Below are 13,046 nucleotides of genomic sequence, written 5' to 3'. Positions count from 1 at the left end.
CAGTTTACATTTTACTTAATTTTTCATTGAATAACAGGAAGATCACACACAGATCATGTCTGATATCTGAACGTTTAGGCTAACCAACATCTGTAACTGGACAATGCTCCTAAAACAGAGGTCACATGGTTTCAGACCACCTCCTGAAGCAGTGTGAGCGATTTGTATTTAATGTTTTAAATGCATCTTGGTTGCATTTACCCTTGCATTTTTATGTGGCTTGGCCTTATCCAGACACAGTCCAGATACTCAAGATGCATAAAGTGACCAGGTGTAATTGGGGTCTCTGTGAGCCTTGATTTTAGAGGAATAATGTATTAGCTTTCTAATTCCTACATTTAAGATGGACCGCTATCTATCATACTCTTGTAAATGAGGTTAATTGCTTATAGTACGATCCAGCTATAAGTTACCAACACAAGCAGGAAGCAGTGTCTAGCTACAGTACAGTGTAATAAACCTTCATAACCAGTTTTGAAAAGGTTAAATAAGCTACTTGCTCTGAGTTTTAGCTGGGGCTCAGAGCAGCGGGAGAGCAGTCACTTTATGTGAGAGAGAGGAACACGAGTAGCTGACGTTTACATATTGCTAACTCTGGTACTCTGGCAGACTTGACGTCACCTGCGCCACCTTGAGTTAGTCTCACCTGACTCAAATTGAACTGCAGAAAACAGCAGAAAAAGTAATTTCAAACATCTCTCAACAGAAAAGACCAATATTCTTTCTTTGCCAGTTCATAGGAAAAACACCATAAAAGTATAGATAATAGTAGAAGAAAATCATGAAAACTAGTAGACAGGGGCTTCAAATAAATTGCCATATAAACCGACTGGTTAAGGAAATATGATAGAGCATTCACTGTGTTTCATGTGGCTGTCTGTCTGTACCTGTGTGAAGGAGAGGGAGAGCGCAGAAGGAAAAGTATTCACCACCAGTTGAGTAATACTTATGTATATTCAGTTTACTGCTTAAAGAAAAATGTCCTGTGGGGCTTGATTTCAAAAAAGAAATGCCAGGATCGGAAGTACTGCTATTTCAGTCCACCCACTCCTCCCCACCTCTTGGTTTTAGTCTTGTGTTGATTTCATTCTACATGAATAAAATCAACATATATCAACAAATGCAGCTGCTGTCCTTTACTGTATTGATGTAAGTTATGTTATTGTGCCACCACTTCAAACATTAAGTCATGTAAATTCAAAGCACTTTTTCAGTTTACAGAACTAAATTGAGAAAGAAATATTGAACTGTCATGTAACAATTTTCTACTCACATTTTTCACATTATGTGACCTGAATGTTCCACTCAGGTGAAAAGTGAATAAAGATATAATGTTGTCTCATGATTTGGGTTTCAGAACACTGTTAAAACTGTAGCAAACCCAAAAACAGTGAACCACAAACAGCCTGCCCCCAAAGACTGGTTAAACATCAGCTTGAACAGCTTAAGTAATTCTTATAATGCCAACAAAAATGGCCTTGTATGACAAAAAACAGCAGGTGCGTAGCCTTTCATACTGAGCACGTGCAGCACAAGGCAGGTCTACTGTTTGCCATGTACATGAAGCATCATAAAAACATTAACTTGTTTCCACTAGTTATTATTTTACCATTTGTTTGTTTTTTCAATCGTTTGTTGCACTCTGCTGAACAAAACAGATATAACTGTGGAGCAAGATAAGGAAGGGCCTATCAGCTCGTAAAACCTGTCCGACAGGTGGGGCTTAGCATAATGTGATAAACTTAGCAAGCCTGGAAAAGTGAGCTGCCTTTGTTAGCTAAATATTGTTTTACAGACCTGGGGAGTATTTCACGAAGCAGGATTTCGGTGTTAGCCAGATAACTTTAGTCCAAAGTTGAGGATCGTCCAATGAGAATGTTTTCCTATTGGACAGGTTTGACTGCTTAAGTTATCAGGCTAAACTGAGAAATCCTGCTTTGAGAAGTAGCCCCAAGCTAAACAAGCGCTAAGCATCTGAGGATAAAGACAAACAGGTAGAGCGACTAAAAACTTGTTTCATAAAAGCAAGAAACTGCTAGAATGCCTGTTAGCATTTACATAACAGTGACAACTTTTTAAATAATAACAGTAATAGTAATAACAGCAACAATTTTATTGTTATTATTATTGTTACTACTAAAGATATCATATCATGGTCATCCAAATAGGAGGAAATACCCAAGATGAAATTCATACTGATTACCTCTAGGCACTAAATGGGACAGTCAATCAGAACAGAGGTCATTCAGTTCATTTAGGTCATTTAGGTCAATTTTAAAGGTACAGTAACAAACCAGCCTCTTTAATTCTAAGGGATAAAGAGAGGTTGGAGAAACGTCATGCAAAGCTGAAAATTACACCTGTTTTAGTGCATAAAACCACACAAGCCTTGTAAGTGGCCTCCAGGGAAAAATATAAAATAAGAAATAATGTGGACAATAAGAAACATATAGAATATGGGGAATTGTTTGCTTCTTCGACCACTTGGGAGAGCCGTTTACTTAACAGAGGCTCAGTAAGTTTGACTATATTGATACAGCAAAGATAATATCTGATAAATCTAAAAACCTATCTGTCTTTCCTTTTAGATACCATCTTGAGTCAGCAGGAGGAGGAGTGATTCTCATGATGTAGAGCGCACATCTCTAAAAAACCAAACATTTAAGATTACATGACTCCTTTTTTATTGTTGTGATGTATCAGATGAGAGTTTACGGAGTAATAATCAATGTCATTAAACATTCCTTCTGTCCTGAGGCACATAATGTGTTTCTGATTCATAATCATTCATAATACATTACGGTCATGTTAGTCATTAAACAGATTCTGAAGTAAAAGAAGAATCAGAGAATCAGATACGAGTCAACAGCAGAAAGAAATACAATATAAAAAGCATTAAAAATCAAATACTTTAAACAAAAAAACTTGTAGTCTTTATCATCTTCAGGCATAAATCACAGAGTGTGGATTTAAATTAGGACACTACAGGCTTTGCATTATCCCAGTTCAGTTTCAAAGTGCACTTGTAAGGCAGGGGATCTGTTTTGGCACATTCAGCGTTTTGGCATTCTGTCTTTTTGAGTTGTTTCAGCCCGGGCAAGCAGTAACTGAGGCCTCTCCCCAGATTTCTGAATAAACTCCTTGCCTCTAGAGAGAGAAAAACAAAAACTGGGTTAGCCTTCATTTTTAAAAGCATTTCTCACTGATGAATAAATATATTTAACATCTGTTTCAACACTGTGTTGTTTAGTAAATGTTTATTCTGTTCACCCACAGAAACTGTTATCACAGACGATAACAAAAGAATATAATTTTTTATTTCTCAAAGCACATCGAAAGACATGGATAAATTCAGCCAGAAGTGCTGACTCTGCGCCTTCAATCAGTACCACATTTGTGTTTGTAAGTAGAAAAGGAGACACTATTATGCTTTGAATTTGATGAAAAGTTCATTAATTCACATCAAAACTAATGAAAAAGTGCAGACTCCAGCCTGTCGACACAGAATGTAAATCAAGTGTAAAAATAATGCACTCATACATTTCATTAAATGTGTAATTATGATGTGATTATACCATTCTGATGCAATAACATTTGAATTTGAATACAACAAAAACAGCTGAAAAGCAGTTAATTTAAATTATTGCTGTAATATTTGGGAACAATGTTCATTTAAGCCAACTCACATATGGTAGTCCACTCCTACCAGCCTGTGGCCATTTCACTGCTAGGATTTGATCACCTGGTCTCAGTCTCTGGCTCAGAGCTGCCGGAGACCCCGGGATCACAGTCTTAATGTAAATCCCACTCATTTGTAAAGGTGTTTCCTGTTAAACAAGGACAAAGAGCAAATTATTTCACAAACTATGGCACTGCACTCACTGACTCACTGACTCACTGATGTCACACTTGAGTACTTTTAGTGTGACGGCATGAGAGCATTTTTTTTTTAAGTCCGTGCTTCTTAGCAGTTATCACCCTGTTACATGCCATTTACTCTGAATTCCAGACGCCATAGGGCACTCGTACTGTTAGCTTAGCGGTGGTTTAGGATTTAGAAGTGCTTCTGCCTCTTTAAACTAAACCCAACTGCTGGGTTAAAAATAATCACACATCTGCCACTGGATGTCACTGTATCTTAGGTTTAAATGAGGTTTATCTCAGATCTGGCAATGACAAGATTTTTGTACTTGCAGTACAGTGCAGTAAAGTGCAGCTTAGATTTTCTCTTATTTAGGCCTATATACCTCCTATATACCTAATGTTTTGTGGACTTTGAGGCTTGTTTCAATTGCAGTTTTATATGATTGCTAACAAGCATTTTCAGGACCAAGTTCTCTTTTTCAAAACTTCTCAAACAGCACAACAACTCACTGTTTGGACCAAACCATGAACTGTTTTCTCCATGTTTGAATACAGTATGCATTCAGTGACCACAATTCCCAAAATCCTTTAATTCTCTTCTCACTCAGTCTCAGCTTTTAACAAAACTATTTTTGTAGTTCAAACTGCAAATCACCGTTGTCTGAAGAAAACCTTGTATCTCCAAAATGGTAACTTTACAGGAAAAAAACTACTTTACTTTTAATGTAAGTCAACGCAACCAGACATTTTTCCAAGGCATTTTGGACCATTTCTTTTGGTCCATTCTTCATGAAATTTACACACAATGTAAAGGGCAACAGGCATTTTCAAATTATGTCAAAAACAGAAAAATGACAAAAGTGGAGATACAAGGTTTTCTTCCGACAGCAGCGATATGTGTGTGTACACAAGCACACTGAAAAACAAATAAAAGTCCATATAAAAATGGTTATACAGACAGATGGTGATTGAATGTATGTAAATTGGCCAGTCACAGCTGATTCCCATCTGAGCTGAAGTCCCACTCAGGTACTGACCGTCTATAAAAGGGGGTCACTTCTGGAGTTATTTTCTTCACAACAGACGGTCCATGTGTTTTTTTTGTACATGTATAAGCAAAAGAGGACATCAGGTGTGATGTGGATGAGAACATGTGACCAAATGATGTAGACAAGCAAAGCATTTAGAATTAGATCTTTTTTCTTTGCTAGATAATGTAAAGTACTGGATTTTTTTTTTGTTTCTTTTACTTCATTTGTTCCTATACAATGAAGATTATACCATTCTGATTAGCAATGTTTATCTGACATAATGAGTGTGTTACCACATGAAATCATGTTGGTGAAACCTGTCAAACTGAAACCTGTATTTTGTGGGGTGTTTCTGGTTGTTGTTTAGTAAGTGATTGAAGGAATTTACTCCCCTGACTGTAAGTTGTAGTGTCTGATAGAAAAACTTGCCTTTGTGTCATGCTATAGTGTTTTGTGGAGGTTTGACCCTTTTGCAAAGAAAAGCATTATTTTGTCCAGCAAGCCTCTTTTTAGTATCATATGTTAACTGTTTTCAGAATATGACAGAACTGAGAACTAAAAAGGATCTACTATAATGCCAACGGTTGCTAGTATTTCTGAGGTGACTGTGCCACAATAAAGTACCCTGTTGAAAAAAGACTGGTGTTCATGTTTTGCTGGAATGAATTTATTTTGAGTTATTTCTGCAATGTTTTTATAGCTGTAGAGCATTTATAGTATAAAATGAACTGCTGTTTTTTGAGCTGTGTGTTTCTGCTTTGAAAAGAAGGAACTTGTCAATGAAGAAATGCTCCTTAGCAATTGTAAAAAGTGTAAAGACTATATTGCTTAATTAAACACACACTTAGGTACCAAACTCAACTTGAGGAAGGAAGTGTTAATAGTCTTGATTAGGCTTTTTCAGAATGTATTGTTCAGAGAAGTTATGGCCTGTGTTTAGGCTGTCCCTATTATTGAGACTAAATTAAACTGTAGCAGACACACATTTCATCAGCATTTTATTCTTCATTCCCCACCCCAACACACACAAAAGGGAAAACGAAAGGCTGAACAGTTAAGCAGAATGCACTGTCCACAGCATCTTCAGTATGGAGTCTGTGTGCATTAACATCAGTCAGCTGTGCAGCTCTTTGTAGTTATAGGACATGGGGCTCATCCCAATTGACTGTCAAATTGTGAAGTATGGCACATGTTGGCTAATCATTTAAAAATTGCTATTAAATATCTTTGGCTACTTGGTATTAGTTGATGCGTTTTAAAATACTGAGCAATGGAAATAAAAGAAGGTCTGAAACAGGCTTTTATTGTGTACAGTGTAACTGAACTGTAGGAAAATGACTATTACTTTTTAATCTTTGTTTTGAAAAATCAGAATTTTTCATTTAAATATAGGGTGACATTTCAGAATGTTTGTGTACAATTACAACTAGAGTTGAAATGACAATATAATATATTGACTGACAAATTTGAAAGTATTTATATAACAAAATGTCCTTTTTTATACAGCATTCTGTTATAGTTTGGCTGATCATGACATAATTTGACAGTGCATCTGGTTTTCCAAACATTTAGCGGCAGATCAGGTGGACTCGTCCTTGTTTTGACAGAGCAATCAGGTTTAATTTAACATGCAGCTGTGTGGTGAACCCCTGAAGTTACCCTGTGTGAAACTGAGACTAAACTGCTGCTAAGCTAGTGATGAAGTAGTTGCCCTTGTGCCCCAGTAGATGATGAAATAGCTTTTAAAAACTGCTCACTCCTCAACCACTAGGGGGAGCCATTTACCCAACATGCATAACTCAGTGTAAAAATTTCCGTGAATTGTTGCATGGCAGCTAAAACAGGGCCTTTTCAGTATTTTGCTGCGATAGTTTGGGTTAGTAAGGAACTGGACACATCTATCTGGGATAAGGTCAGGTGATAATCAGGATATTGTCCAAAACAACAAGACTATGCTTCTTGGCAATGATGCTGTACTGATCAGACTTTTTTATGTCCTAAGATGGCAGGAAGTTCAGGGAAGGAGTGAGATATTCAGATGTGATCTGATTTGAACATACAAAACTTTAATGAGTATGATTCTTTTTCCAAGTGGCACAGAATTCTTATAAAACCTGCATTCAAATCCAAACCAATATCCGAAAGAGGTAACCAAGAAGTTGTACAAAAAAGCACATAAATCCCTGAAACAAATAAGTGCCCAGATTCTCCCAGTGGAAGAATTTATTGTCAAACTCACCATCCCATCAACCAGAGCCAGACCCAGTCCACTGGGACCCCTCTGCAGCTCCACCACAAACACCTCATCATCTCCTGCTTCATGCTTTTCACATTCACCTGCAAAATCAAACACCCCACATTCACTGTGAAACAAAAATATATGTAACACTGCAAATGATCAGCTTTTGCTTTCCACACTGTATACATTCACATGACCCTTTATTACAAACACCCACCTAATAGCGCTATTGTGTTAGTGTGCATCTGTTGATGCACAGTTTGTGTTAGCCAACTTTAGCTCCTAATTAGTGGTCAGTTTCTTCCAATATTAGCTAGGTATTTTTGGCAGGTGGACAGTTCTTAACCTAGCAGTGACACTGACACGTAAAAACACACTGCACTTTATACCAGCACTACACACACTACCATGCCAGTGGCATTGCTCTGCTGAGCTGAGAATGGTCCTCCACCCAAGTAATATCTGGTCAACATTATTCCTGTGGTCAGAAACTGACCAATTAGGATGAGCATGAGGACGGCTGATAAATTGCGAACGACAGACGGGTTACACAGTCTTTGAACTACACAGTAGGTGGAGCTCATAAAGTGGTCAGTGAGCATAAACTGGAAGATGAGTGTACTTAATCTACAGCACTGGTAGATCAAGTACAATCATGCTTGTATTTAAACTCTACAACTACTACAGTACTACTCTTGTTTCTTGTGATACAAACAAAATGGTTAAACTGGGCAGTCAGGAATTCTTTTTCTCTGTGGTATCTAGGTAGACACAGCTAAGTGAGCTCTCCCTTTGGTTTTGACTTCAAGAGCTAGACTGCAGGCCTAATGTGTTAGATTAACTATCAGCATAATTACAAAGTGACAGAGCAATCAACCAAGCACATTTCGATTTTTTAAGCGGTGAGACGTCACTGACTGTGAATACGAGCGACAGCCAAATCAGCGGGTTGTTAGAAATGGAAAACAGCAGTGGCAACTCTATATGAGACCTCCCTACTGAGTCACAGTGAAACTGCTACAAGATAAAATTAGAAGCTTAAATCTAGAATCTAGTGTTTAATCTAGAATGGCAAAAAATGTTCATGTTCATTGCTGTTAGCTTAGTGCTAACAAACCACTATAATCTCATATGGATGCTAGCAGAAATTAGCATTACAACAGAGGTGTTTTTTTCACAAAGGTTCTGACTTTTATGGCTCAAATTGAAGGCCTAGCTCTAACAGTCACGTTTCACCACTGCTACACTTTGTGCCAGATGGACATATAACTGCAACTTCGTAATTAACACACACGCAATGTAATCACATGCTTTTTACATGAAAGCCTGTTTCCATGATGTTGGAAAAAAAAGTTAATTTTTGTTTCAGGTTCAAACTCTCATTAGGTTGAAATAATGACTTTTGAGATTTTGACTTTTGACTTACTAATTACTAAAATGACAAAGCAGAAAAACTGAGTTATTATTTTGACATAAAAATTCAGAAATTAGAGAAAATAAGTTATCATTTTCACTTTGGTTCAAAACACATTCATTATCAACTGGAGGCATGAGCTGAACCTGAGTTCCGGGAAGGCTGCATTGGAAACCCTGTGATACTGTAAAATCTCTGTTTAATTTCACTGAGTGCATCCCAGTTGTTTGGGAACTGTATGATTTTGAACTGGTGGTGAACGTAACCTCAAAGCTACCTGCAGTGCATTAAAGGCTGTGACACTTCTGCTACAATGAGTAGCTTTAGTGAAGTACTGACTGCACAGCTAAAAGAAATTCAGTGTGTCCTTTTTACAATTGTTTGGGAAAAAAGGTCAAATTATTATTTAGGCAAAATCTGCTCTTACATTGGTAAATCTGCCCCATTACATTATGTTTCATGCAGACTTCATTAAAAAAAGGCACATGCAGGATCCTTTCAGCGATATACGTTACCTTCTACTTGTTTTATTGTGTCACAGCACTCTGCAGTCTGGTGGTTTGAATCTGGTTCCTGGAACTCTGTTTCTGACTCCACCAGATCCACACTCTGCGGTGTGTTTGGAGGGGTCAGCAAGCATGATGGGTCCAGTGCTAGGCGCTTATTACTGCCACTGTAGTTTGTCTGCTTGTTCTGTAGCTCTAGAGCCTTTAGTTTTTGAGTGAGAAGGGCTTCACAAGTGCCCAGATGACCTGATCTTGAAGAGCATGCTGGGACACTGTCCTTAGGCAGCACTACCTCTGTGTGCTCCAGCTCCAGATGAGCTTTTGGGAGAACTTCCATTTTGGTGCGTTTGGCCTCCAGTGGTACAGCAGATTCACACTACAAAATAAACAACAAGCAATGAAAGGGCTACACAATATGACACAGATGGGGACTGATTCATGTCTTGAAACGGAATCTCCCTTAACTGACTCTTTAACCAATCATATTTTTTTTCTGTTACAGTTCCATTTGAGTGTTTTAGTGTGTGATTTTTCTCCTTGAATTTACCTGAGAAGTCTGCTTGGTGTGCGCCCTTGGTTCTGGGTCATAAAGCTTCTTGATAATGGCCTGAAGTCTGCTGAGCTCTTTTATAAGAGATGTCTCTCCAATGAGCTTTTTTAAGTCCAGCAGAAAGCCATCGATGGGCAGGATGAGAGGAGGGTGGTCATCAAAACTCAGCAGAATATCAGCTAGTACGGTAGAAAAAAGGGGCATTGTGTGTTACACAACAGTCAAAACAGAGTCGCTCCATGCACCCACACACAGATGTGTGGACACAAAGCAAAACTGGTCCAACCAAACTGGACTGCTCTTCTGCTGGTACAACTCAAAGTCAGTGGGTGCATGGTATCTAGCCAGAATAGGCCAACAGTGCCTTCCAGAATTACTGTCACACTAGGTGGGCACAAAACTATGGAAGCATATGAGTATGAAAAAAAAAATGACAGTGTAATAAGTAAAATGGCAATGTATTTGTATGTCTACATTTCAATTTCCCACTCATATATGCAATATTGAGCTCAAAATTCAAATTCAATACTGTGATTTTAATTTGTAATTTGGTGCACTGGTAGTGACATTTCATTTGCATGAAGTTTTAAATGCTTTATAAGCAGCTTTAATTAAACGAAAACATATTTCCAGAACTGCATATTTATGCTTAATGTGATTATGCAATAACTGTGTCAAAGTGATAATTAAAATGTACTTTTTCTTTGCATTTTCACTCAATAATGCATTTAAAAGCATTTTCAAAGAGAACAGCAAGCTAGGAAGAGGGCAAAATTCATACATAAATGGGAAACAGTGCCTCTTCTCTTTGCAATTACACATTCTCTCCTCCTGTGTTCATTCTGTGTGAAAATGCCTTTAAAATTGCATTTTCATGGTGTTCCCAACCTGTCAATCATCCCATCAGGGTGAGGCTAACAGTATGCTCAGCCCGTAAAAGGCTTTATCTGAAAACATAGCGGCTCATCTTTCTTTAGAAGATGAAGTGAATCAGAGCTCTGTATAATTTTGTGATGAAAACTTCATCTTTATTCAGGAACCACAAAGAATCTTTAATGGAACATGTGGCAGATGTTTCTGTTTTAATCAGCTGGTTGAAACTGTCGTCTGTGTTAGCTGACTGTAGGCTACAGATGCGGCAGACAGAGATTAATCCAGCGTCAAGGGCTGTTTTCTAACTTAAATAGTGAACATCAGATGTAGATATATTGCTGTATTACCAGAAGTGGGCTTGTAAAGTGATTTAGTTGTAATTGTACTTCTACATACAGATGTGTAAATCAGACAACCACCTTGTCGCAGTGGCTGCGTTGGCAACTGTTACTGTTACTGTGTCAGTACCGCGTCATATTTCTACTGAAATCAGTTAGTCTGTAATGTTCTACTTTCCAAATGAATATTATAAAGGACGCTGGTAAGTGTGACACAGTGAGCTGGGTCATGTCAGGCAACTGGTAAAATCAGCAGATGGTGGCCTTGTTTGGAAATATAGCTTTAGCTAGCATTAAAAATGTTTTTAGCCAGCTTAATTCTGCAGCTCTCCACAATTCACGTAACGTATTAGCAGGTGAGCTGATGGCAGAACAATATATCCACCTCTGAGGCATCAACTGGAATCTCCATGTCTGGCCTCACTTTCAGCCACTGCTCTCAGTTTATGAAACGAGGCTGAAGTTAGCTTCTTTTTCTAATTTCTGTTCCACCTTAAATGGTGCTGCTATAACATTCGGGCACACCAAGGCACCACAATATAACTGCCTTAAGGTGGACCGGAAAATCTGAAAGCGATGCTGGCGAGAAGAAAGCAAAGTTGAGCCTCATTTTTATCAACCAGATTGATACATCTGAAAACTTGTTCCACATGTTCAATGAAACACTCTCTCATGAGGTCATGTATGAAGACATTAAACATCACAAGTGGCTATATTTCTCTTCACCTCACCTGCTAACATAAGAGTAGCTATAAACTCAGCATTGCACATATGAGTTTAAACGCAAACATACAAACACATTGTCATTTTACATATTACATTTTAATTTTGATACTGATATTCTTCCATAAAAAAGATCATGAAAATGTGTTTGTTAATTGAATGTCTTGATCTTGCCCTGAAAAAAATGGGAAAAACAAAGGTAAAAACTCTTGATTCCTTAAACTTTAATTCCACTTCAATTCAATAATTGTAACTTCTGAGTAACAAGTCTACACTTTAAGGGGGGGTTAAATGTTTTTATGGATTCCTTCTTTAAATACTTTTACTTTACTAAAAGCTTAGACTTCTCTCATTTTTCAGTATAAGTTTAAGCTAATAAAGGCATCTTTCATGGCTTTTTGCTCACTAATGGTGCCAGTAATTCTGGAAAGCACTGCTGGCCTATCTTGCCTGTTGTACCATACATTCACGCATTCAACATTAACAAAATATCAAAACAGTTTTGTCTTTCGGTTTACTTACTTTTGGCAATAACTATGCTGATGTAATATATTTTATGAATGAGGAAATGATGTAAATGATTAAATTCAGTGCTTTACTTCTTTCAGTGTAGATCTTTCTGTCTCATTGTGAGCTCTAATTTTGGCTGCTGCCTCTGTGGCTGTTGAACTATAGCTTTGTTTATTGCTCACCAGTATGCAGGGCTGCACTGGCCTCATTGCTGGATGGTGTCCAGGTGGATGGAGAGGGCCGGCGTGGGCTGTACTCTCTCAGCATGTGGTGCAGCTGGGCAGGGCTTAGTGAAGCAAACTCCACCCGCAAAGAAGCCCAAGATGACTGTGGAGATACACACAAAGGTCTTCTGAATTCTGTCTAACTGCATTAGCTGGTTATAATTTCCATTTATTTAAATTTTGCAGTTTTATTCTGCCAGTTTACATTATGGTAATCCACAGTTTATGCTTCAGATGGGTTAGAAAGGAAGGATGTAGAATGAGTGTAGCTGTATAGACATTGTCTGGCTGTATAGAGGAAATCCATTTAACTATTATGGCATGAAATAGTTAAACGGATTTTACGAAGACTGTAGCAATGATTTACATATCCGTTACATTATTGTGCATGAGCTGTGCTAGTCTTTTAACATAAATCAAATGCGCTTCAGTGCTCCTTCCCAATTTAACCACTCATTACATCCAAGACTCAGCAGGCTGAATACACACCAAGTTATGTATGGTATGCTGTTTTCTACTACTGAGTCACCAGATCACAACACCACAGTCCCAGCCCCAACACATACGGTAGCACATGAAACTTTGGTGAGAAAAATGCTATTTTTGTGCTCTACAAAGATGCCAGGATTAGCACAATCTACAGCCTTTAGCATGAAGAAATGAATAGGATGAATAGTTACATTCACATTAGAACAATGCCAGCATACTATATAGCAGAAACCCCCAGCATTAAACATGTAGACAAGGCTTATCCTTCTTGTCATCTTTATCTGC

The 13,046-nt window shown here is 37.9% G+C and overlaps 1 protein-coding gene across 1 annotated transcript in view; it reads right to left on the bottom strand.

Moving 5' to 3' along the window:
* Positions 1 to 2,667: 2,667 nt before the first annotated feature.
* si:ch211-176g6.2 (ras-associating and dilute domain-containing protein) overlaps positions 2,668 to 13,046 on the bottom strand; it is a 39,787-nt gene continuing 29,408 nt past the window's right edge. The window contains 7 exon segments of the mRNA XM_036572909.1: positions 2,668 to 3,147; positions 3,687 to 3,721; positions 3,723 to 3,827; positions 7,135 to 7,232; positions 9,064 to 9,430; positions 9,602 to 9,783; positions 12,231 to 12,375. Coding sequence (XP_036428802.1) covers positions 3,054 to 3,147; positions 3,687 to 3,721; positions 3,723 to 3,827; positions 7,135 to 7,232; positions 9,064 to 9,430; positions 9,602 to 9,783; positions 12,231 to 12,375 — 1,026 coding nt within the window. The 3' untranslated portion in view covers positions 2,668 to 3,053.

The sequence above is a fragment of the Colossoma macropomum genome, unplaced genomic scaffold (genome assembly GCF_904425465.1).
Source record: "Colossoma macropomum unplaced genomic scaffold, Colossoma_macropomum, whole genome shotgun sequence".
Lineage (NCBI taxonomy): Eukaryota > Metazoa > Chordata > Actinopteri > Characiformes > Serrasalmidae > Colossoma > Colossoma macropomum.
This window is presented reverse-complemented; position numbering and strand designations above follow the sequence as displayed.